The sequence below is a fragment of the Pogona vitticeps genome, chromosome 5 (genome assembly GCF_051106095.1).
Source record: "Pogona vitticeps strain Pit_001003342236 chromosome 5, PviZW2.1, whole genome shotgun sequence".
Taxonomy (NCBI): Eukaryota; Metazoa; Chordata; class Lepidosauria; order Squamata; family Agamidae; genus Pogona; species Pogona vitticeps.
In genome coordinates this window covers 90,194,765-90,221,445 of record NC_135787.1, presented here as the reverse complement: position 1 = coordinate 90,221,445, position 26,681 = coordinate 90,194,765, and the positions used below count along the sequence as shown (strand labels likewise).

Here is a 26,681-nt window from a genome sequence, read left to right as displayed (position 1 = left end):
GTAATGTAATGTAAATTGTGTTCATGTAAAAGTTTCATAATTATGTTATATTTCTGTAAGGTTGTAATGTTAAATGTCGTAAGTAAAAATTATAAGGTAAAGTATATAATTGAACTGTATTGAAGTGTTTAGAATGATAAGATATTGTGATTGTTATATAAGATGTTGTTATTGCTTGCAGAATTTTTGCCAGAGGGTAAGTAGAGTTTTTGTGCAATGATGCATGTTTGTTTAGGAGGGGGAAATGAATTTCCCCCTCCTAAACAAACATATTTAAGGGGGGAAGAATGTAGCGTTCACCCTAAGTTATACTTTGTAAGTTATGCATTATTCATGTTATATGTTAATATGGTTAAGAGGCGGGGCCGAAAGAGATGCTCTAAAGGCGGAACCTGAGAGAGGAGTCAGTCAATCTGAGTCAGGAATCAGAGAGAGGAGGATAGTTTGGGGGTCTGAGGCTTAATTAGTTAGAGTGTAACCTGTGATAATTAATATAGAAGGTTAATATTGATGAATCTTGAAGAATGTGCTTATCAATTATTCCAGAAACCATCTGTAATTAATAAACTTGTTCTGTTGAAACATCAGTACTGGATGAACCTTCGTCTTTTCTAAGTAAACTAAGTTGATAAAAGAGATCAACTGGTGGCAGCGTATCAGAGGACGTGCTGAGGTACCTTGTGAGCTCTGTGTTTGGGGAAACAAGCTGGGGCCACGAGGGCGATCACCACAGCATGCATCTAAAGGCAAGCTGCTATCCTTGCAGATACTGGATGGGACTTCTACTCTTTTTTGACCATTTCTTTCTGTGTTGTATTACGCTGGGGTGGCCCTACAGAGATTACTGTCAGTGCCATCACCAGTGGTTGTACTAATTAAGGGTGGTATGAGTTACAACCAACATCTAGAGGACCAGATTTTACCCATCCTGTTTTAGCCAGTCTAAACATTTTCTTGCTTTATCTTTTTCTCCCTAGCACCAGGATCAAGGTCACAGCCTTAATATGTTTGCTTATTCTTTCCCACAAGCACCAGGTAATTAAGCTGCCCCTCAAAATGAAGAAAGCTTATACATCTTGCCGTGATAAAATACTGCAAACATGTTTCACAATCAGTAGTCTTAATATTGAGAATTGAATATAATCACAGAAAAATGTAATCATTACTGAATTTCAGGTTTAACATTCATACACACTTTTGTTCAACTTTTAGCTGAGGAATGTGGCTATTCTTATACCATTCCAGAAAATGAAAAAAGTCTACATAATTATAGCAAATCACATGAGCATTATTCATTATTTCTGATATCTCTTACATCTAGGCTTTGCAATCTAGTTTCGCAACCCAGAATTTTGTTTCAAAAGGACACAGGCACAATAATGCTGTTCATTATAATACAGATTATAATACAGATTAAGGTCTCAGAGTCACCCTTACTTTGAGTACTGTTTCCTCTTGAGATGCATATAGACTATGAGTTAAACCAGCTTCCTTAGCTAAATTCTCCAGCCCTCAACAGTTTAACCAATTTAAGTATCAAGATTCGATTTGTTTCTGATTCATCAATACTTCACTATTTTTAAAGTTAGTAAAAAACATTTAAAAACTAGAGGTACCAACCTGTCAAATGCAGAGTCCGAAATATCAGTTTGTGTGAGATCAAGATACTCCAGGTTAGGACATAGTTCTAAGATCTGTCTCACCTATGTTTTAAAAAGTCAATTGAAAAAGGAGACAAGTATAAAATCATTTCAGTTTTACAAACTCTTTTTAGCATATTATGATTTTAATCTATTTTGAATATAACTTTTGCCTCCAAAAAGCATCACATTATTTTAAAAAATGTATTTGTGTTCTATATTATTGTTAATCATTACAGTTTACAAATATTCACTCATTTTATATAAACTTACCATTTTGTTAGATATGGCTGAACTGTATGCCAACACAATAGTTTTCACTGAATTGCCTACACATGGCAGAACATTATGAATTAAACCTTGGAGTAAGTGTTTCTCTTTCTGAACAATGCTGATAGCCAAGGATTCTTCTGCATTTTCTTCTATAAAGAAATAGAAAGAAAAAATCAAAAGCAAAACAAGTACACCAGACACTAGATTTACTAGTGAAGAGCTATTCATATTATAACACTACACTACAACTAGCTGAAAGTGGAGTCATGGCAACTGGATTTCTTGCTTACTAGGTTGAAATGTTTCACTACTCATGCAAGTAGCTTCTTCAGTTTGAGGAGAGCTGGTAGGAGAGCCCTGTTATATCCTCCACATTGGTTTCAGTTCCCTTTTGTCTGAATAGACTTGTTAGATGGACAAAGGATGGAGAGTGAGTGAAAATCCTACTTCAGTAGTCCTTCTCCACCCACTGTCATTGGTTGTTCACAGATAACACTACAGCTGAAAGGATAAAATTACAGATACAGTATTTACATGTCAAACTAAAGATTAAAATGAGGCAGATAACCAAGAATGAGCTGCAATGTGTCTTGGGCTCCAGCCTTTCTTGTCTTGTGTGTCCAAGAACAAGTTTAGAAAAAGTTTTTCCCCGTTTATTTGTGAAACAACATGCAGGTTGTTCTGTATCTACATAAAACTTGTCAAAATATTCTAGAGGTCAAAGTAAAAAGATGGTTAGGACTGGCCCCCACTGCGCAAGTCAATGTGTTCCACAAGTCTGCCACTGTATATAACTTAACAACAGTATGCCAGACTGACAGAAAGATGGACGGGTTGTGTAAATTTGCACACAAATAACTAAAGTCACAGATATGTAAGCTGTTCTTCATCGTGACCTCTGTGAATCACACATGTGGATGACTAGCAAGTTCACCTACCAACTGGTGGGATATCAGGCCAAGACAGATGTAATGACCAGTCTTCCTAAGGCAGCATCATGTTTGGCCCCAACATCTAAACTATAGTGTCTGACAAGTGTCAAGGGTTGAGACCATGTTGCTGCTTTGCATATGTCTATTAATTACCCTTCTGAGAGAGGCTGTGTGGAAGCTGCAACAGCCTTCCCCTCAGAGAATCAGGGACTGGTTTCTTTGCCAGCATACAGGACAATTTAATTGTGCTGACGAATCACTCTGATAACCTTTGGGGGAGGTTGATGTTCTCACCCAGTCTTTGCACCTTGATAGCTGACAAACAGCTTGTTAGACTTATGAAAATACTTCTTTCTAGAAGTATAGAAAGTCAGAGCTTTATGAATATCCAAGAGAGGAAAAGCATTCTCTGATTCCACAGTAGGTGATAGGAAAAATGTTGGGAAAACTAGAGGTGAAATGAAGTGAAAGTCTGAAACCACTGTAGCGGGCACGCTGGAGCCTATAATAACTCAGGCCTCCAGTATGTGCTCACTCCTCTTCTCAGGTAGCTGCCACCAGGTATTGCTGCTCCAATACCAAATCTTCACTGACACTTGTATTTACTTTAAAACTTAAACTTGTTTATTTGATTACATAAAAGAAATAGGTAAATCACAATTAGATAATCAATTTCTTTTAATCACTGAACTCTCTAAAACACAGACTCTGCTCTCACTGACTCATTAACACACTGCCTTCTCACTCAGATCTCTCCTCTCTCTCTCATCTCTCTCACTCCCAAAACTCTCTCAATCTCATCATACATCCCTTTTTATCCCAGCCCCTCCCCCTGTAGCACTACCTTCCGTTCACTCATTGGCTCTTTTTACACTACTCAGCTGTGACGGACAGATGAGGGCAGGGCTGAACGCCACATACCTCCACCCCTTAACAAGTTGTTTCATGGGGGAAAAGCTATAGTGCTTTACCCTCATGAACAACGAGGAGCTTATTTCATTAAAACATTACAATATTACACTCAAAATTATCACACCATTTACACAATATCACATTCACACTTAACACATTTGAACATTTACAATTAATCAACAACTTACTTGCATACTATACATTAACATTGCAATTCAGTTACTAATTACATCAAACACTTCAACATTTCAATTGTTTACATAGGTGCATGCTTATTAACCTACCATAACGTTTAAATTACTTACATATATTTTCCTTTTGAATACATATCATAACATTACACAATGTGTACATGAACATTTTTATTACTTTCACCATTTTGCTAGAGTCCTTTTTCTTCTTATTTAGTCTTCTGGTCTTCTTGAGAGGGCACCTGCAGCACCATTTTTAGTCCCTTTGATTACGTGTACCTCAAAATCAAAGTCCTCTTCAAAAGTCCAAAACTGTAGTTATGGTGGAATAGTAGTGTCCATAAAGGAAATGTCCTACCCTCCAGCGCACCTGGAGGTCTGGTGAAGTCCAACACCCTCTGCACCTTTACAAAACTCACAACTTGCAGATAGCTGGGGTCCCTCGCCAACCTGTAGTTTCCCTCTCTGGAACAGCCTCGGATGAAGGATCTTGCAGTCATCTGCCTGGCCCGGTGCGACTCCTGTCTCGAACCTGGAACCCTCCATGATGGGGACGCCTCTCTGGCACTCGGGACCTCTCCGCAAATGGTCTGCCTCCGGCGCTGTCTTCCATCTCTCTTTCTGTCTTGCAATTTTAGCTTCTCTACAGAGTTTCACCTCTGGAGCTGCCAATATGATGCTCTCGATTAAACCCTTTAAGTAGGGCCTAGCAAGCTCGAGCCTAACTCGCCATTCTTTTGCCCTTCGCATCACTGGCAGGGTCAGGCTACGTCTCAACCTATTTAGCTTTCGAAAGGTCACCCCATCTACCTTCCCAATATGGCCATGCATGCTTTCTCAGTGCCTTTATCCTTCTCTTATATTGACCGAACTTTGCTGTTTGGCCCTAAAGTTTAGCTGGATAGGTACGTCCTCTATAAGGTGAAACCACCTGTAGGTGTGCACCCCCGGTGTCAAACCTTTGCACTACACCCTTGGCTATTTTGGACTTGGTAGATAAAACCTGCTTGCCCTTAATAAGCACGTCTCCAGCATCTTTTTGGTTTTCTGGGGAAATTGAGGTACAGACTTGGTCCTCCTCTGAGGGGTAGTTGAGTTTACACCTCCCTTCCCCGCAAGGTAACCCAATTCTTTCCCTGTCTGCCCCTTCCAATGCTAGCAAGACAAGGTCTCCTTTGCCATAGAAGTGCTTGTTTATTTTCCCCTGGTATCCTGTCTGTCTTGTCTCTCCCTCTGACAGATTGATATAATCTCCCTCACTCACTTGGGAGATCATTTGCAGCATTCCGGAAGCGAAATAGGTTTCTAGAAACTTGAAGAGCTCAGAGGTAAACCTGCTGCTACCCATTTGCCTCAGCAGTGCATTTGCCATGTTCTGAGCCTCAATATTTTCAGGGGAACTGCTTCAGGATAACCTGCCACACAGTCAACGCTATACAGACTGAATTTGTTTCTCCTCAGGGTAACTCTGGTCAATGGCTCAACTATGTCAAACTCAATGCTATGGTCTGGATTCGAAACGACAGGTAAAGGACACAGCTTGACGTCAGGTTTGCCACTGCAATCCCCTTGCCTCAGACCTCCTTTACACCTCTGGCCATGTTCTTTTAACTGCTCCTCCACTTCAAGGCAGTAAAGGTTTTGTCCTAACCTCTGGTCAGTGTTAGTGAAGTCTATGTGAGCTGCGAGGAACAATCAGTTGCTTGAGGTGAGTCTCCCCTCCACCACTGGGATTCACACAGGCCTCACTGTCCAAAAGGTCTTTATCTAGAAAGAGCCCTTCAGGACTCTCGGGAGTTAACTGACCTTTGCCAACTTTCTTAAACCATTGATCTGTACTTTGTTCCCTTTTAAAAGTGTTTTCTAGTGGACTTTTCATTAGCACTGATTCAGGTGTAGGGTCCTCTCCCCTCAGGGTAACTGTGGGCAATGGTCCTACACTAACTTTTTCAAAGCAACGTTTCAGCATGGAATCTGCTTTTTGTTCCTGAGTGAATGTATTGCTTTGGGGATTATTAAGCTGAATTATCTCGGCTGAGTCACTAATGTCTGTCATTATCTTCGTATGACTTTCATTTTCTTCCTCAGCTGTCCCTACATTTTCTTTTTGGGAACGAGTCAGAACTAAAACCCTCTTCACATGCTCAGAGAGGTCAGTACCAATCAAAACAGCTGATGGCAATTGTGAAGAAACCCCAGTCCTCCATTTTCCTTCCCACCCCTGATATCTGATGGGTATTTCAGCCACTGGCAGAATAACAGCTGCCTCTCCAATTCCCTTAACAGACATGTGTTCCCCTTTCAAAATGTATTCTTGAGGGATAATATCAGGATGACATAAGGTTACTTGCGAACACGAGTCCTTCAGCGCCATATATTTATTGTTAAAGACATAAATACTATCTCCAGAAGTTTTAAATAACTCCTGGTTCGTCTTAATGAGGTAACAATGCTGAATTTCTGCCACAGGAAGATTAGGTTCTATGTTGTCAGCTTGTGTAGAGAGCTCCGCTTGTGTTGCCATGGCGCCTAACTCCTCCCTCTGAGTGTTAACCTCTTCCTGCTGCACACAATATAGTGGACCCTTGACTTACAGACGGCTTGACTTACAGACTTTTTGAGTTACAGACTTCTCTGGCCACAAAATTTAGGTTTGACTTGCAGACTGAGATTTGACTTACAGACCAGAAAAAAACCAAAATGGAACAAAAACGGCCTGTTACGGGATTAATCGGTTTTCAATGCACTGTAGGTCAATGGAGACTTGACTTACAGACTTTTTGACTTGAGAACCGCCTTCCAATACGGATTAAGTTCTCAAGTCAAGACCCCACTGTATACAGCTTTAGGCTTAGGCACATTTACTTTTGGTGGCCCAAATTCTCTATTTTTACCACACTGAGTTGAAATGTGGCCCTATTCCCCACACAGAAAACAGGTCCTAAAGTTCAATTGATCTTTACCAGAGCTCTTAACCACTTTTCCCTCCAAGTTTTGGTTTCTGGTCTGGTTCTGATCTGAGGGCTTGCCCATAAAATGTCCCCCAACCTTCTGCTGGTTCTTAAACTGCCCTCTGAGATATTTATTTGTGTCCTCCCACACTTTCCCCATAACTTTTTCCTCATAAACACTTGGTTTTCTAATTTGGGAAATAAAATAAAATAAAATAAATAAATAAATAAATAAAATAACAGCCTCGTGGCGCAGTGGTTAAAATGCTGTACTGCAGCTAAAACTGTGCTCACGACCTGGGGTTCAAATCCCAGGTAGCCGGCTCAAGGTTGACTCAGCCTTCTATCCTTCCGAGGTCGGTAAAATGAGTACCCAGCTTGCTGGGGGGGGGCAATGTGTAGCCTGTATAATTAAATTGTAAACCGCCCGGAGAGTGCTTGTAGCGCTATGGGGCGGTATATAAGTCAAAAAAAAAAAAATCAGCGGCCTGTCCCGCCTCTTGCAGATTTTTGGGTTTCTTGTCCTTTACTAAATACCTCAGTTCACCAGGTAGGAGTGAAGAAAACTGCTCAAGACCAATGATGTTTTTAAGATCTTGTACTGTTTCCACTCCCTCCTGTTGGATCCATTTATCCAGGTATCTGGTCAAATTTGCCCCAAACTGCAAATAAGACTCTTCAGGTTTCTTTGTCTGAGCCCTGAACTTTTGCCTCAAATGCTCTGCATTGATGCCATACCTGGCAAAAACTATCTTTTTGTACTCATCACAATTTTTAATTAATTCCAAAGGCATCTCGGCGTAGATCTCTGCTAGGCCTCCACTAATTTGAGATCTCAGCACTATCATTCTTTCAGATTCCCTCACTTCAAAATCTTCACATGCTCTCTCAAACATCACCATAAATGATTCAGGGTCATCCCCCTTTCTAAAAACTGGGAAGCTTTTCAGGTCTGCCTTTAACAAATGTCTCTCCTCAGAGTTAGCTCTGCCATCATTGTTATTATTGGCTTGAGCTGCTAGCTCTAGCCTCCTAATTTCAAAAGCCATTCTCTCTCTAGTTCAAAATTCTGCTGCCTCTCCTCAGCTTTGGCCTTCATTTCCATTTCTTTCAACCTGTATTCATGTGCTCGATCTTGCTCCAATTTCCACTTTCTGAATTCTATTGATTCATCCCCCTTTGAGGCTTCAACTACCTGATCTGAGGTAATTTCCTCCTCAGAATCCCCATTTTCTTCATCTGACACAACTGCCAACTCACTGGGCAAATTTTCAGCTTTCTTTCCTCTGGTGGAAGGCATGTTTCTTAACTCAGGCTTATTATTTAATTTCCAAGCCTCGATTTAAAAAGCACACTTTTTTACTTCAGTGAGAGTCTGTGTTACAACTTAGCTTTCCCAGCACTCATCCACTGGTAAACTAAGCTACTGTTTCCAGGCCTCTGTCCTCCAGCTAGGCCTTTCACTAAAGACAGAGTTTCACTCCCTGCCTCAGGCACCAAATAACCCTAAAATAACAGCTTCAACCCTTCCCAGTTTCAGCTGACTTGAGCCCCATCAGGCTAAGGAATTGTTGAGCCATGAAAGCTGTAATTCCTGTATTTGTTTGAACTGCCTTATCAATATTAGTAGTATGTCTTTTCTTTCCTGTGGCAAGTATGCTCTGGCAAATTTGGAAATCAGTAGTGTAATGTACATAATGTATATAATGTATCCTCCTATGTGATTCTAAAATGGATTATTCTAGATTCATGTTGAGATCCCATGGAAGAGAGAGGATGAACCAGATATCTTTCTCCGTCTTTGCCGTGGAGTAGCCACTATCAACCAGCTTTCTATATAAGGAAACATCATTATGGCATGGAGTCTGAGGTAGGTAGCAACCAGTGCCATTTGTGAAAATCCTCAGTGCTATAGGAAAACCAAAAAGGAGTGCTTTAAACTGGTAGATGTTGTTGCCCAAAGCAAAAAATAGATTCAAGGATTGTAACTAAAATGGATAGGGAATCCTGTAAAGGCGCCTTGTCTGTCTCAGAATTAGGAGAATGGGTGTCAACTGTAATAAGGGCTTGCTTTTGTGTTGTAGTTTTCAAGGGCTTTGGATGCTTTTCAGTTCTGGAATATGGCTGACTAAGTATATCCATTCAACTTCCTCATTTTGAAGTGTATATATTGTGATGTAATGATTTTGAGATGCAGGTTGAGTTAAGGTTACGGTACTTTTGTCTCAATCAGTCATGGTGTTTGGGCTTCGTTTTCTGACTCTGAAGACCCATCCTGACAGTGCAGAGTATGCTTGTCCCTCTTTGATGATGAGGCCAGTTGGTCTCAAGATCAGTTCTTTATTGGTGTTGGCAAATTCAGTTCACTGAGCAAGGCTCAGACCAAGACCATGTGTGTCAGTTTTGTTGTTTCCCTGAGGCTGGTCAGTTAATGAATTTTGATGAGCTGGAGGATGGAAAGATAGAAATCTCTATCCTTCAGTTCCAAAGCTCTTGGTGCCCAAAGGGTCTCCTGAGCTGCAGATCAGTGATGCAGCCTGGGAGTCCACCTTCTTTCTGCCCTTGTGAAACTGTTCCACAGTGGGTAATGTTGATACTGAGCAGCCAGGAATAAGCTCGATTGCAAAGTAGGTGGCATGTTTGCTATGCCTCTGTGTTGAAGTGGTTGCCTTTGCTCCACTTATGCTGATATAGTGTCCATGCCAGTGTGTCAGTGGTCCAGGTGCCAGGTTCCAGAGTATTAGCTATTCCACCTAATTTTGTGTCATCAGCAAATTTGACAAGTATTCCCTGCACTCCCTCATCCAAGTCATCAATAAAAATGTTGAAGAGCACCAGACCCAGGACTGAGTCTTGGGGTACCCCACTTGTTACCTCCTCCCAGTTGGAGAAGGAGCCTTTAATCACCACACTTTGATCTCTTCACAAGAGTGGGATCAGGTTTGGTGACTGCTTATGGTTTCTGGAAATTGTGGAGATAGTTTTCAGCGCTGATATCACTCTAGAGGCAATTGATTGGACACTTAGTGCTCTCAACATCAACAGTGCAGCATTGGTTTTGACTCAGAGAAAGTTCTCTTGATCTATAATCACCCTTGGTAAATAAAGCCATTTGAATAGCTTCGATGGCTATCACAGTAACAATGCAGTCACAGAAATAAAGCAAGCCAAGCTGGAAAACGTCTGCTCCTATGAAGACAGTGAACGATCTTAAGGTGCTGTATTTTAGTTTAATTGCAGTCAAAACTATTTTTGGAGTGACAAAACTACAGAAGGCAGATATAACTCTGTCTTACCAGACTCATCTATATCAGCATCTTCATCCCATTCCTGAAAGGCACGACTTTCATCTTTTCTGTTTTCTACCCATTCCTCATCAGGGTCTGTATCAAGTTCACCTGGTGGGCCACTGGACCAGTCTCCTGATGCAGTGAGAAAGCATTTAAAATTATTAAAACAGGGCTGGGATTAGCTACTAGAAAGGACCACACTTGCTAGGAAGCAAAGTGGCAAGTAGCAGAAATCACACAGGGTGCTTGAAACACCATGCGTGTCATTGTCCTTATTTTTAATTCCTAGGGAACAGAATGCAAAATTATAAAGTGACAGTATCCCTTCCAGTATAGGAGCATTCCCAGTAGTTAGGTCTTCTGCAACTATACTCAAGAGTTAAGTGTATCCCTAGTCTTTGCCAAATGTCTGACCAACTTCCCTTTCTTTATGAAATTTCACAAGTGTATATTTTGTCATTGAGAGAATTAGAAAAAGATGCACATCAGAAGCCCCCCAAATCAATATTTTAACAAAGATGAAGGGGTAAGAATGTATTTACTTACAATTCAGTAGAAGTATTGCCCAGGTTTCAAGAACAATAATGTTTTGTTAGATGCACTCTATAACATGAATACTAAATGCAGGGTAATCTAGACTTCAAAAATTCCTTACTTTGCAAATAACTCACTGTCTAAACATGACCACACATACTACCTGATTGCATATTGGACTGCATCAAAATAAAATTTAAAAGGTGTAAACCAAACATTATGGAGTAAAACACACAAATGTACAGATTTGTACTAGCTTCATTATGTATCTGCAGACACACTAAGCAACATCACTTATCTGAACTATTATAATTGAACATAGTATTAGGTGCAGCATGCTAATAGCCCAGATTTTCTACAATCAAGATGAGCAATCACTAATGAAAGAAATGTTTGTCCACGAAGCAGAAAATAAACAATGTCTAACTGACATGACACGGATAATATACAACCCAACAATTCCTCCTACCCTCCCCTGCTGTTGCTTCTACACAGGAGAACCAGAGAATTCAGTTACTCACCTCTGGCCCAGCGCACAGGATAAAGATGTTTCCAGAGAAATCCAGTTTTAGCTAGTTGAGACCATTTGGTGTTTACTTGACTACATCGACACAGCTCTTGAGGGCTAAGGTAACTAAAAATGGTCAGGATAAGCTCAGAAGGAAGATTAATAATACTACTGGCTTGCTCTGTTTCTTCTGTTTCTGAAACATATGAAAGCAGGTTCAGAATTGAAGATTGTTATATTATTAAGACTCAACCACAAATATCCACTGCTGAAAGAGAATGTTACTTTTGTTTTTTAACTATCAACTTTTATGAATCTCATTCAAGGTTACAGTAGTGGCTGTGAATCCTTTTTAAATGGATTTCTGTGATTTAAAAGATATCGGCCATCCCAAATGACTAAACAACTGAAATTATTTATTTATTTATTGTATTTATATCCCACCCATCTGATCAATTGACCACTCAGGGCGGCTAACAACACTTAAAACAATTTAAATATAACATCAATATATAGCATCAATAATCAATTGTTCAAAACGGAAAGTAAAAAGGAAAAACATAAATCAAATAGTGGCTGGAGGGAATGCCTGCTTAAACAGCCAAGTTTTGAATTGGCTTTTGAAAATGCCCAGCGAAGGGGCCATAAGAATCTCAGGAGGGAGATTATTCCAAAGGCAAGGATGAACAGAATGGTTCTAAACTTGCTGGTTTATGACACAGACCAGCAATGGTGAACCTATGGCACGCGTCCCACAGCTGGCACGCAGAGGCCTTTCTGCGGCCATGCAACCATAAGTCGCCGGATCACTACTCCCCTCCCCTGCATCCAAACCTCAGGAGACGGCTGCAGCCACGGTGCTGGTGCTTCAACAGGTGGAGGGCCAGGATCCAGAGCAGCTGGTTCTGGCGGCAGAACCGGAGTGGGGTATCAAGACACCTCCATGCTCCAGCTCCCCCCTTCCGCCGCCACTTCTGGTTTCACTGCCGCCACTTCCAGTTCTGCCGCCGTTGCGGCCTGCTGTTTTTTTTCTTTTTTTTCAGTTTGGGAACTCGGGGCCCAAAAAGGCTCACTGCCACTGACCTAGATCTATTATTGCTGAGCACACTGATATCACAGGCCATTATTAACCACCCAGAGAGTGGCAACACTAATAGAGTGGTATAGAAAGAAACAAAGAGTTCTTAATTTGTCTATTTCTTGCCCAGGGGAAAATAGGTTTAGTCAATAGTTATTAAGTTTATTCAACAGTTATTAACTATTCAACTGAACATCAAAAACAGAGAATGTAAAAAAAAAAAACCCACTACAGTGGTGCCTCGCTTAGCGATTGCTTCGTTTAACGATGTATTTGCTTTGCGATGGGTTTCTTTGAGGAAATTTCCCCATCGTTTAACGATGTTCTCTATGGGGGAATTTCACTTAACAATGTCCATTTTTGCTCTTTTAAAAGTGTCTTAAAATGTTTAAAACCTGATTTAAATGCTTGGATTCGGTAGTGCACCTTGTGAAACATGTGCAAACTTAATTTGGTTTTGTTCTGAGTCTTCGTTAATTGTTGGTGATTTTTTGTTTTCCCCATTTAAATCCATTGAACGGACAGTTCAATGGATTTAAAGGGGGAAAACAAAAAATCACCAAAAATTAACGAAGACTCAGAACAGAGCCAAATTAAGTTTGCATAGGTTTCACAAGGTGCGCTACCAATTCCAAGCATTTACAACAGGTTTCAAACATTTTAAGACACTTAAAAATGAGCGAAAACGGACATTGGAAAGCCATTCAAAAGCACTGAAGCCGGCTTCAGTGCTTTTGAATGGCTTTCCCTTGGGGGAAACATTGTTTCATTTAGCGATGTTTCCTATGGGGATTTTCGTTTAAGGACGGCAATCCGTTCCCACTGGAACAGATTAACCGGTTTTCAATGCATTCCTATGGGAAATGGTGTATCGCTTAACGATGTTTTCCCATAGCGATGTTTTTTTTTGAACCAATTAACATCATTAAGTGAGGCACCACTGTATTTTGAAAGCAATCCCTGATATCTTTCTTAATACCATACAGATTTTGTCTTCTCAAAAGTTGTGCCATGAGCTTAAGTATTCAATTCTATATAAACCCCACTTTTTCAGGAAAGTTAATCCTAAATCCCCTTTTCTTAAAGAAGCTGAGGCAGGAGGTGAAGTATGTTGTGTAGACATTTTGATAAGGTATTTTTTCTAGGCTGACCTTTGTTCTCCCTGACAGCATGGTCTGAGGAGGTGGGGTTTCAGCTTTAAATGAGGGTGAGCAGAAGTGCACGCCTAACAGAGTGTGAAATTCTCTGATTCTAATTTTGTCCCTAATCTGGTAAATAGGAAAGCCAATTAGCATTGCATACACCTGGGAGTAGGAAAGTTTGACAGGTAGGATCATACTTCTGCACTATTAGAGAGGAGGCCAGGTAGGTGGGGCTCATCAGCCTTGGAAGGCAGCCCATCTAGGAGAAGGAAAATTCCTATTTCAAACCTCCACTGCCTCGTGGCTCTATCCACAGATGGAAAATGATTCAAGAGTTAACCTCGAGGCAAAATCCAGAGCCGGAGTCTGGGAGGCAGTTCATGTCATTCTGGCAACTCCTGCGACGTTGTCCTTTCCATTGGACAAGACCTTCGGGTAGTATGGGCGGCATATAAGTTAAATAAATAAATAAATAAATAAATAAATAAATAAATAAATAAATAAATAAATAAATAAATAAATAAATAAATAAATATAAATTTGAGCCGCATTTAGAGGGGGGATTTGCTGCTTGGGTAACAGCCTATCCTCCATATTATTTTGCCCAGGCTTCGGGCTCTGGAGAAGACACTCCAGCTTCACACACAGCATCAAAACAACACGGGAAGTAGCAGTTGCTGGTTATAAGTCTTTGCTCGATAGGCATAGAGCATGACGCCACGGGCTACTTCTGACAGAGGGAGAGATCACTGTACCTCACTAGGTAGCTACTGCCCACATTAAGCTGGGCAGTCTCCAGTCAGTAAACAGCTACCTTGCCATGGTCTGTTAACCTCATGGGATGCGTGGGGTTTAGGGTGAAAGCTGACAAGCAGATCGATAACCCTGCACCATGCAACAATTGTAAGGAAACTTCTGCCCTAAAGTTGGGCACCTGGAATGTTCACACAATGATCCCTGGCTTTTCTGATGAACTGCCTGAAGAACTTTGGATAGAGGCTCGTAACACTGTACAGAAGGCAGCATCAAAAACCATTCCAAAGAAAAGGAAATGCAAAAAGGCAAAGAGGCTGTCCAACGAGGCCTTACAAATAGCAGAGAAGGGAAACAAAATGCAAGGGAGATAGAGAAAGTTACAGAAAATTGAATGCAGACTTCCAAAGAACAGCAAGGACAAGAGGCCCTTTTTAAATGAACAATGCAAAGAAATAGAGGAAAATAATGGAAAAGGAAAAACCAGAGATCTGTTCAGGAAAATTGGAGATATTAAAGGAACATGTTGTGCAAAGATGAACATGATAAAGGACAAAAATGGGAGAGACCTCACAGAAGCACAAGATATTAAGAAGAGGTGCCAAGAATACACAGACATCCTGGAGACTGAAGTCAAGTGGGCCTTAGAAAGCATGGCTAACAACAAGGCCAGTGGAGATGATGGCATTCCAGTGGAACTATTTAAAATCTTAAAAGATGACGCTGTTAAGGTGCTACATTCAACATGCCAGCAAGTTTGGAAAACTCAACAGTGGCCAGAGGACTGGAAGAGATCAGTCTACATCCCAATCCCAAAGAAGGGCAGTGCCAAAGAATGCTCCAAGTACCGTACAATTGAACTCATTTCACACGCTAGCAAGGTTATGCTCAAAATCCTCCAAGGCAGGCTTCAGCAGTACGTGGACCGAGAACTTCCAGAAGTACAAGCTGGATTTCGAGGGGGCAGAGGAAATAAAGAACAAATTGCTAACATGCACTGGATTATGGTAAAAGCCAGAGAGTTTCCAAAAGGTTTGGCCCTATTTCTTAAGAAAATCAAGACCCTGGGGCTGTCACCAGATCTGCTGGGCTCAATACCCCCCACCAGGGTGTTCCATACAATCAAAAACAGAGTTCTGGATATAGAGGGGCAAACTCTGCATAGCGCTGCCCAAAGAGTCTGTTCCCCACTTTATTTTCAGCTGCCCTCACCCATGGCAGTAGACCGAACTATCTCTATCATTTAGAACAGCCACAATATTGATGGGCATTTACCCTTGCCAGATGCAATATAGTACCATCGAGCTTAGCGCAGGGCAGGTGTATGGGTTTACCTATAGAACTGAGAGTATGTCCGTGTGGTCAGGGAGAGGTTGAATCCCTGCAGCATATGTTATTCTACTGTATTTTGCATAAGGACATCCGTCTGTCTTATTCGAGCACTTTCCTCTCCTCCCACTCCGGATGGGACGATCTGAGAAAAATTCAACATCTCCTAAGAGGCACTATTAAGGAACTGCTAGATACGTATATGCCATTACGCACAGATGTCATAGTGTGCTTCACAGAATGATGAGCCCTAAATATGCATCTAGCTGTTCCCTGCTACCTGTCAGCCATTGAACATTTTAGCTCTATTTCATTGTTTTAATTTGTACAGTATGTCAATAAAGGTTTCTGTCTGTCTGTCTGTCTGTCAAATTGCTAACATGCGCTGGATTATGGAGAAAGCCAGAGAGTTACAGAAAAACATCTACTTCTGCTTCATTAACTATGCAAAAGCCTTTGACGGTGTGGACCACAGCAAACTATGGCAAGTCCTTAAAAAAATGGGAGTGCCTGACCACCTTATATATCTCCTGAGAAACCTATATGTGGGACAGGAAGCAACAGTTAGAACTGGATATGGAAACACTGGCTCAAAATTGGGAAAGGAGTATGACAAAGCTGTATATCGTCCGCCTGCGTATTTAATTTATATGCAGAATACATCATGCGAGAGGCCGGACTGGAGGAATCCCAAACCGGAATTAAGATTGCCAGAAGAAATATCAACAACCTCAGATATGCAGATGATACCACTCTGATGGCAGAAGGTGAGGAGGAATTAAGGAACCTTGTAATGAGGGTGAAAGAGGAGAGCGCAAAATATGGTCTGAAGCTCAACATCAAAATAAACTAAGATCATGGCCATTGGTCCAATCACCTCCTGGCAAATAGAAGGGGAAGATATGGAGGCAGTGAAAGATTTTATTTTCCTGGGCTCCATGATCACTGCAGATGGTGACAGCAGCCCCGAAATTAAAAGACACCTGCTTCTTGGGAGGAAAGCGATGACAAACCTAGACAGCATCTTAAAAAGCAGAGACATCACATTGCCAACAAAAGTCCGAATACTCAAAGCTATGGTTTTTCCTGTGGTGATGTACAGAAGTGAGAGCTAGACCATAAAGACTGACCGCCGAAGAATTGATGCTTTTGACTTGTGGTGCTGGAGGAGGCACTATAGCGATCGCAAAAAACTCATCATTAAGCGATTTCGTCGTGAAGCAGGGTCATCGTCAAGCGGGGCACCACTGTATTGCATAAATGCAGAACACCTTAGGTGAAAATTTCGTGCCCTTACTAAAAGACCTGAAGAATCATATGCTCAGTTGGTGTCTAAGTTACTCCAGTATCTGGACAAATAGATGACACGTGAAAAAGTTACCTCTCTAGAAGACATTAAAATTGTGATAGACTCGGAACAATTTTACACTATTTTACCTGGGGAATTGCACTATCTAATTAGGGATAAAAATCCTAAAACTCTAATAGAAGCTGGTGAACAGGTTGATTATATTAGGGAGTACAAAGACCCCAGATTCCCTGAGGTAAAAGTTAACAGGCCAACCTGGGACAACCATAAGAAGCCCTTCAACCAACCTCCATGTTTGGGGAGTCAGGCAGGGGCCATGAGGTTCTGGGACTGCATCTTCTAAATCTCCATGTAGCTAGTCTGAGACAGGCTGGATCTGGATGAAGAAGAGCTCCCTGGCCAAGGGAGAAGATTTGGCGAAGTTGGGGAAGACTTGGAGAAGCCATAGTTACTGTGATGTTTACCACATGGCCCCTGCTTGTTTCCCCAAACAAAGGGCTCATGCTATGTCATCCCACCAGCAGATACCAATTGTGACGTTCCCTCTTTTTCTCACTGCCACCAGTGGATTTCCTTTATCCACAATATATAAAGAACTTTAGTCAGACACTTGTCTGGTTACTGCCAACAAAACTTATTTATTGAAATGTATTAAATTTACTCAGAATCACAGATGTTCTTTATTCAATGCATACAATCACATCATTCAAGTCATTAAAATATCATATATCTTGCCATATAACTAATCACCGCCCACTCTATTTATCTTGACCATTTTATGTCTTATTAGTATCAGTTCTCACTATCTCCCTGACTATCTCTCAATGCCAGTTCTATATCTCCCCCTCCATCTCTTCTGCCACACCTTCTTATATCCCCTGACTCCGCCCCTCCACTCCTCTCATAGGCTCATGCAAATAAGATCCTGAATATGAGTGACAGGAGTGACATGGGGCAATCATCACAGTTACTCTATGGAAAGCTAGAGAAATTGAGGAAACCAAATGAAATGAAGCCAGACAGGAGCCACCAAAATTACTGTGGCCTGTTCCAGTTTGATCTTCCAGAGCATTTTCAGTAACAGAGTTATTGGTTGCTATGATGTGCTGTCAAGTTTCCTTCATGTTATGGTGACCCTATGAATGAGCAATCTCCAAAACATCCTGTCCTTAAAAGACCCGCTTAGCTCCTGTGAAGGCCTGTGAGCCTGTGGCTTCCTTTAGGAAGTCAATCCATCTTGTCTTCCTCTTTTCCTGCTGCCTTCAAACTTTCCCAGCATTATTGTCTTTTCCACAGAAACCTGTCTTCTCATGATGTGCTGAAAGTACCAGGCAGCCTAAACTCAACACTTTTGCCTTCAACAATATTTCAGGCTTGATTTGATCTAGGATCAAATCATTTTTCTCTTGTTCATCTTGCTGGCTGTCCAGGGAATCCACAAAGCTCTTCTCCAGCACATTTCAAACAAATCAATTTTTGTCCTGTCAACTTTCTTTTCTGTCTAGGTTTCACACCAGCACATGAAGATTGAAAATACAAGAGCAGGTAATTTTGGTCTTGGTCTCTGTCATGAGACTGAAGGAGAATAAGACTTGTAGTCAGAGATTAAAGGAATGTGGGAATTGTAATCAATGAAGAGGAGAGAAAATGGAATCGGCCAGGTTTTAAAAGTGGGAATGAGAGAAAGGCCGAGAGGTTGTTTTTCTTAATTTACAGCCAGCCTGGTACAGCATGAATCCTGATAAGCGGACAAGGACGGGAGGCGCACAGACCCAACAAATCCTTTTCTAATTGGAATGGAGATAAACCACTTGCATCTTCATGAGAATTATGGGTGGAACAGACAGTTACGCCTCTTTGAATTGATTGGTTTATGGCCAAGAAGGAGGTGGTCCGAGTAATGTAGAAATGGATGATGGATTATGTGGGAGAGATTATTGTGAAGTTCCTGTTCTGTTCGAGATCCAAAATGATGGATTGATGGCTTGAGTATGTGGCTTGAAAGAGAATGAGAATGTAAGTAAGGAAAAAGAAGGAGGTAGGGCTAGCCCATCTTAGCCCAGTTTAGTGTTTGTTATTTTAATGGGAATTAGTTGTATTTAACTGTGTATTCTTTTGAACATGTTCTTTATGCTATGCTTGAGCAAAAACAAATTATATATATTTTCTTAATAAAAATTAATTATAAAAGTCTTCACAGGATCCAAGGATGGTCTCTTGGATTAGCAGGGTTTGACTCAATCCAGAGGAGTGGTAACAGCCATTGACTAGCTACTAGAGAAGTCTTAACTCACTGAGCTGTTGTAAGTTCTAAGGAACTACAAAGTCCATGTGTCTGTATTTTCAAAGTGCTGAGTTAAAATAAAGTGTTATTTTAAGGTCAGGCTTATTCAAGGCACAAAATGCTATGCACTGCTGGAGGTTGAGGACTTGCCCCAGCGCAAAGGTGGTAGATTTGTGGTTGAGGGATTCCCTGACCGAACGATCCATGCTCCTTAGGGTGATATGGTTCCTGACAGTCTCCAGTGACACATCCTTACACTTCATTATCTTTCCAGGTTCCTTCATCGCTGCTCTTCCAAGGCTCAATGTTCTTCTGGTTTCCTGGCTGCAGTCTCCGTTTGGATTGATGACTGAACTCTGTATGTAAACTCTTTAACAATTTCAATTTTTTCCTTGTCAATATTAAAGATGTGTCATTATTTGTAATTACTGTATGATTCTGGTCTTCTTCATGTTCAAATGCAGTTTGGTTCTTTCACTTCCACTAGACGTTTTTTCAAGTCCTTGCTGCTTTGTGCCAGTAAGATGGTGTTATCTGCATATCTTAAATCACTGATGTTTCTTCCACCAATTTTCATTCCTTCTTTCTCTGAATCTAGTCTGGCTTTCCATATGATATGCTCTGCATGAAGATTGAACAGATAAGGGGATATGTTATTTGACCTCTTTGCCTATAGGAAACCATTCTGTCTCTCCATATTCTGTCCTAATGGTAGCCTCTTGTCAAAAATATGTTATGCATCAAGTGCTGAGGCACACGCATTTCTTTCAGAACCCATAGTTTCTCAGAATCAACACTGACAAAGGTTTTGCTGTAGTCTATAAATATAGACTGATGTTCTTCCAAACTTTTTGGCGCATTCTAGTAGCCAGGGGATATCTGTAATATAATCTCAAGTGCCTTTTTCTTTTCAGAATCCAGCTTGAACTGCAGGCATTTCTCAGTCCATATATGGTAAAACCCTTTGTTGCAACACACTAAGCATCACTTTACTTGCATGGGAAATTAAAGCTATGGTCTTTTTGGGGGGGGGGGGAACTGGAATATACATTGAACATTTCCAACATGTACACCATTGTTCTGTTTTTCATATTTATTGGCAAATTCTTGTCAGAATTTTGCGGTTCAGTCTCTGGGTTGAAACAGATATACCAGGATTGCTTCTACCCCGAGTGATTTATTTCTTCCTAGTGCTTTCACTTCACTTTCTAGAACTGCATGTTCTTTGTCATAGGACCCCTCTTCAAAGGAACCTTTCATCGTTTTAATTTCTTTTGTATAGCTTTTCAGTATACTGTTTCCACCTTCTCTTTATTTTCTTCTGATCAAATAGTGTGCTTGGTTGGTCTTTCAGCATTCTTAATCTAGTCTTAGCTTGCTGGATAGCTCAGTGAGTTAGGAATCTGGCTGCAAAGCCACATATTGGGAGTTCAATTCCCGACTGTGCCTCCTGTAAGTAGAACCAGTCTGTGTGGTCTTGGACAAGCTGCACAGTCCCAGAAGAAAGGAATGGTAAATTGCTTCTGAGTATTCTCTACATGGAAAACCCTGAAAAGGATAGCCATTAATCACAACCGACTTATTGGCACATGATCATTATTATTAATCTGGGCTTAAATTTCCCTTTGATATCTTGGATCTTCTGGAAGAGATCTCTTATTCCCCCCTTTGTGATTCTCGTCTCTTTCTTTGTACTGACTGCTGCAGTACTTCTCCTTATGTCCATGCAGTGTTGAGGCATCTGAGCTTCTGCCACTAGTGTATAAAATGTGGAAAGGAACCTCTGAAGTGTGGTATGTTTTGGAATTCCAAAGAAGTCTATTAATCATGCCCTGAATCAGTCCAAGATGGGTTGGAGCCTCAGTGTGCTCAGACTCCATTCTCCTGGGTTTACTCTGTGCATGTTCAGATAATCTGGTATAGTATTGGTGGTTCCCTGAATGTGCTGGATAGGCAGAGACAGACAATGAATTTCTGTCCAGTGGAAAAGAACCACTGCCTTGCCGTGAAGGGAGGAGGGGATCTTAATCCTCCTTGCTTGTTTAGGAATGTTTTGACCACTTCCAGTTCTGCAGTTCTAAGATGACAACAATGATAATGATTATAAGAGGGGCATCCCCTTCTTTGAAAGCCAAGACACCTGAAAGCATAGCTGCAATCAGGGTGTCTACCACGGGGACTTTTAAATTCTCCTTCACCTGAACAGTAGGGATTGAAATTTATGGGGAAAAGCAGTATTTTTCTTACTCATTCTGCCTTCATCAGTTAGTCAAAAATGCTGGGAAGGGAGCATCTCTGCAAGATGTGTTTACCTAGAGAACATTGATGTACCATAACCTGAACTCTTAGGCACCAATTCTGTTGGTATTTGTTCAGAAGCTCTGCAGTGCAGCAACCCCAATGTAGCTAATGCCTTTGATAATGGTGGGAGAAAATCATCATCATCCTACTGAGCATTCCCCTGGATGGAACCCTAGCCAATCTGCACAGTAACAAGAGAAACAAGGTGACTGGCTGGGGGGGTGTTGCAGTTGGCCAGACAATCCAGAAGACCCTGAAGGATGAGGGGCCTGGAGAGAGCTGAAAAAAGAGAGTGTTAGAATGTTACTGAAGAGAGAGGTTGTGTTTTGTGCAGTTGGGTTGTAACTGGAAAAAGCTGATATTGAAATCTGTTTCCTTATAAGTTATTACTTTGTAATAAAGAGAATGCCATTTGTTCAATTCTCCAAGGGATTGATCTAATATGTTTCATAGCTGGAGTCAAGCCCTTTAAAAAAAGGTTATTTTAAAAGACAAGCCATGGCCTGAGGCTGATCCCACCATCTGAAGACTGGGCAGCAGAGTGAACCATGTCTGTATCTGGTGACACATCCTCTAAGTCCATATGAGGAGGAGAACAGGATGCACTTTGCAATTTGCCCTGAATCTCCCCTAAAGCCACTTTAATCTTGTTAACTAAAGCAGTGGTCCCCAACCTTGGGCCTCCAGATGTTCTTGGACTTCAACTCCCAGAAATCCTGGCCAGCAGAGGTGGTGGTAAAGTTCTTCTGGGAGCTGTAGTCCAAGAACATCTAGAGGCCCACGGTTGAGGATCACTGAACTAAAGGATCTTCATTAAAGAGAGAGAATTCAAAATAAATGTCAAGAGGTAGTAATCGCAAATGGCCACTGTCCTCAGCCTGCCTTAGAGCTGCAAAGACACCATCTAGATATTTCTAATAGAGGAGCATCTAGAAAAGTCAGAGTTTCTCTCAAAAGTGGCTTGCATCCTGGTTTTACCAGCAAATAGCCCCAACCTCTCTGTCCCCAGGGACCTGCAAACTTCCTTTATGATGCTGTTGATCCATGTCCTTTGAGTTGATGGCTTCAAGCCCTTTCTCGCTGCCAACACAGAAGGGGTTCAAGGCTGAGCCTGAGGCATGACCCCTCCAAACAAAAATCTAAATCAATTCCCCCTTCTGATGCCTCAGCTGTATCCACCAGGGTAAGTCGCTCTGTTTCATTTAAAGGATGGTGGGCAACCTCAAACCACACAAAACTTTAGGAGACAATACTGAAGGGTGGTGATCCAGAGAATAAAGCACCTGCTGCCCATGCCAGACATAGCTGGGTAAGGTGCCACATGGATACACTTAATGGATGAGGATTTAGAAGAGACTTTGCAAGATTTACTCATTGGGACAAAAAGAAAAGAAAAACCAACAGCAAGAAAGGCTTAAAGCAATGTAAGGGAAAAGGTATAGGAAGACTGAATACTCTTTCTTTTAAGAGAAAAGAAGAAAATGTGAAATTTGAAAGAAAGGAGCTTTATAAAAGGCCAGAAAGAAGAGATATATCAAAGGCCAAAAAGTGGAGAAAAGAAGTGAGAGTTGTTCTGGGAAAAGGCAGGAGAAGTAAACTGGGAGGAACTTGTGGAGCATGACTGCTAAATTCTTTTAAGTTCACTCCTTCCTGGACTGGGCTGAGAAATGACTTAACCCATTGGTTGTTGTGGGTTTTTCAGGCTCTTTGGCCGTGTCCTGACGTTTCACCAGTCTCTGTGGCCGGCATCTTCAGAGCACTGGAATAGAAACTCCAGCAAAACATCAGAAGAACAACCTTCAGAACACATCCAAAGAGCACGAAAAACCCACAACAACCATTAGATCCCGGCCGTGAAAACCTTCGCGAATACATTGACTTAACCCATTAATGGACGGCTCTTTCCCGCAGATCCAGAAAGAAAAAGATCCGTGACCAGAATTTAGCTAAATATAATAACAATCACAGAGAAGACAAAGTAGAAGTGACCTATGCAAAATGTTTTACAGAAGATCACTTTTCACCACTAGACTTTTTCAACATTATTTTCTAAGAAGCTAGATTACATGCATTCAGAAGGCTACCACTATTTAAGTTGAATTTACTTTGTTTACCTTGATCTGTTTTTTCATCCACAGAATACTTGAAAGCTTTTTGGAGCTCTTCAGCTTGATTCCACAGACTACCACCTCTACGTATTTCTGTTGAAGTTTCCTTCTGTGAGCGGTGTTGTGCAATTACTTTCTTTTTTATGTCTTTTAATTCTTCGTAAGTAAAATATTCCATCAACATTGGCTGGAAAACCTATGATGCAAAAAAAAAATCAGTCTTGAACTCATGCCAACTGTTCTACCTTTTGAAATGCTACATATATTTTTTTCAAGTTAATACTGTTAATACAAGGTTCCCCTTGACAATTTTTGTCCAGTCGTGTTCGACTCTAGGGGGCGGTGCTCATCCCCGTTTCCAAGCCATAGAGCCAGCGTTTTGTCCTAAGACAATCTTCCGTGGTCACATGGCCAGTGCGACTTAGACACGGAACGCTGTTACCTTCCCACCGAGGTGGTCCCAATTAATCTACTCGCATTTGCATGCTTTCGAACTGCTAGGTTGGCAGGAGCTGGGACAAGCGACGGGAGCTCACTCCATTGCGTTGATTCGAGCTTATAACTGCTGGTCTTCTGACCCTGCAGCACAGGCTTCTGCGGTTTAGCCCACAGCGCCACCACGTCCCTATACCACCACGTCCCTATAGCACACACACCAAGTCAGTCTTTTTTTTTCAGATCAGCATCTAAAGTAAAAATAACTACAAATTTTATATTAGCCTGTCTCACAGATTTTCTAGGAAATGAATTTAGAATTCTGCTATAATTTGTACATTTACTTATGTATCAAGAGTAGTTTTCTAAGCCAGTCAGTTTTGGGGTACCTCTTCCCCAGATATGTAAACAACAGAAACAGAAAAAGTATAAAAATCAGTCAGTTTCTGTATATAATTCTTCTTTGAAAAGTAGACCACTGCAGCACATAGTAAACAGTTTTACAAGTTTAAATCATTTTCAAAAGTGTTAGCTGCGTTGTAAAAGTGTCTTAATTCAAAATGCCACATGTAAGGTTTGACCATACTGATACAATGGATGTTATGATTCTCTGAATCTTCATACACAAGCTTGTTTGTGACAGAACTTACCTTCAGAACAATTTTTGCACTGCAATTTTTAATTAATGTCTTTATTTTGAATTCAAAATAGTTTCACTTTGCAAACTTTTCAACATCATAGCATTTTCCATAACGACTATAGCATTTAAAGTCCAACAGAGCTGTTCTTACAATGCAAGTTCACTACAGCATTTCCCATTAAAAGCTATCACAGTACAGTGGTGCCCCGCATAGCGACGATAATCTGTTCCGAAAAAATCGTCGCTATGCTGAACAAAAAAGCCCATAGGAACGCATTAAAACACGTTTAATGCGTTCCTATGGGCAAAAAACACACCGTTATGCGGAAATCCTCCATGCGGCCATTTTCGCTGCCCGGTAAGCGAGGAAAGGGCGCGAAAAAGCAGGTGGTCATTTTCTTTACCCGGCGGCCATTTTGGAACCGCCAATCAGCTGTTGGAAAAACATCGTTATGCAATAATCGGTAAGCGAAACGCTTACCGATCATCGCAATGTTTTACCATTTAAAACATTGCAATGTGGTCGCTTTTGCGATTGCAAAAAACACATCGCTATGCGGATTCGTCATTAAACGAATCGCTCGTTATGCGATGCACCACTGTATTTACTAAAATGCAATTGAGACTTAGACACCCAAATATAGCTGTTACTTTTTTACTGTAGCTTCAGCAAAACATTTATTTGTGCACCCAGTGCTGTCAAGCTTGAAGGTTTTTATTAAGCTGAAGACAACCAATATCCACAGGATTTTATGGATAAGAGAGGTCCATGAATGGAGAGACCCATTGTCTAACATCTTGTTTAGATGATGGTAAGTTCTACAAACGCTACAGATCCAGTAATGGGACTCTGCTAGCAGCAATTACATATCACACGTGTTTGGGAAGGATCTGAGTTGCCTAGATCAGTGGTTTCCAACTTTGGGTAACCCAGGTGTTCTTGGAGTGCAATTCCCAGAAGCCTTCACCACTAGCTGTGCTGGCCAGGGTTTTTTGGAGTTGCATTCGAAGAACACCTGGGTTATCCAAGGTTTGGAACCATCATCTTATATTCAGAAGCCTCCTGTTGCCCAACACATTCTTGATCAATAGGGTGGCTACAGCAGCTCCATAGACAATGTAGCTGTTTCACCTCTCGATAGAAACAATGGGAAGAAGATTAGAAACATACTTTTCACTCTGGACAGCAGGAGTGAAGCAGGGCTTAGGTAACTCTTCTGCCACATACTCTCTTTCCCCTATGTGCACAGGATTACTCAGCCCACCTCAATATAGTATTCTTCAGCAAGAATACAACACTGTTGAAAGAAAACTAAATGACAAATATGCCTAACTGGAGCTTCACTTTCAGAAACATGTTCTGTAAAACCACAAGACATAATTAATTAATTAATTATTAAACTCTTGCACTAAAAATCCTATGAATAAATAAGCTCATCTTCAGGTTCAGAGATGAACCTTTTCATTTGAAAATTTCATAAGCTTGCAGCTCTATTTATCCTTCTCATAGTTTTCCAAATATATTCTAATTTATGGTACAAATCACCATGTAACAATTTCTTTAAGGCCAAAAGGGCAAAATCTATATTTTTAAAGAGTTAAAATTCTAATCAGAGTATTCCAAGTACACACTTTTTACTATAAAAATTGACAGAGGACTTTTTAAAGGAACAACAAAGATTCTTATCATCATCATCTTAGAACTGCAGAGTTGAAAGGGATCCTCTGGATCATCGAGTCCAGACCCTGTCAAGCAGGCACAGTGGGGAATTCGAACTCCCAACCTCTGGCTCCACAACCAATGGCCTAAACCACTGAGCTATCCAGCAGTTCTTGTTCTAACTTAATGATTAACAAGACTGGATTTTAAATTTTTTTAGACTACAAATCCCATAATTCTTCATTTAAGAAGCCTTCACCACTTCATTTAAAGTCTTCCAGTTTAGGCTCATCTTAGAGCCACATTTAGGTGTTTGTAAACTCTCTGTCCCTCAGACAGAACTCCCAGGATTGAGAATTATGGAATCTGTAATCCAAGTTTAGTGGTTTAGGTACTGTATCTAGCTTCAGA

At 41.0% G+C, this 26,681-nt stretch overlaps 1 protein-coding gene across 1 annotated transcript in view; it reads right to left on the bottom strand.

Moving 5' to 3' along the window:
• The window catches only part of FBXL5 (F-box and leucine rich repeat protein 5), a 94,362-nt gene that overhangs the window by 25,430 nt on the left and 42,251 nt on the right, over positions 1-26,681 (bottom strand). The window contains exons 4-8 of the mRNA XM_020806573.3: positions 23,542-23,731; positions 11,245-11,427; positions 10,196-10,321; positions 1,914-2,062; positions 1,621-1,703 (exon numbers count right to left, since the gene is read on the bottom strand). Coding sequence (XP_020662232.2) covers positions 1,621-1,703; positions 1,914-2,062; positions 10,196-10,321; positions 11,245-11,427; positions 23,542-23,731 — 731 coding nt within the window. The remainder of the gene's footprint in view (positions 1-1,620; positions 1,704-1,913; positions 2,063-10,195; positions 10,322-11,244; positions 11,428-23,541; positions 23,732-26,681) is intronic.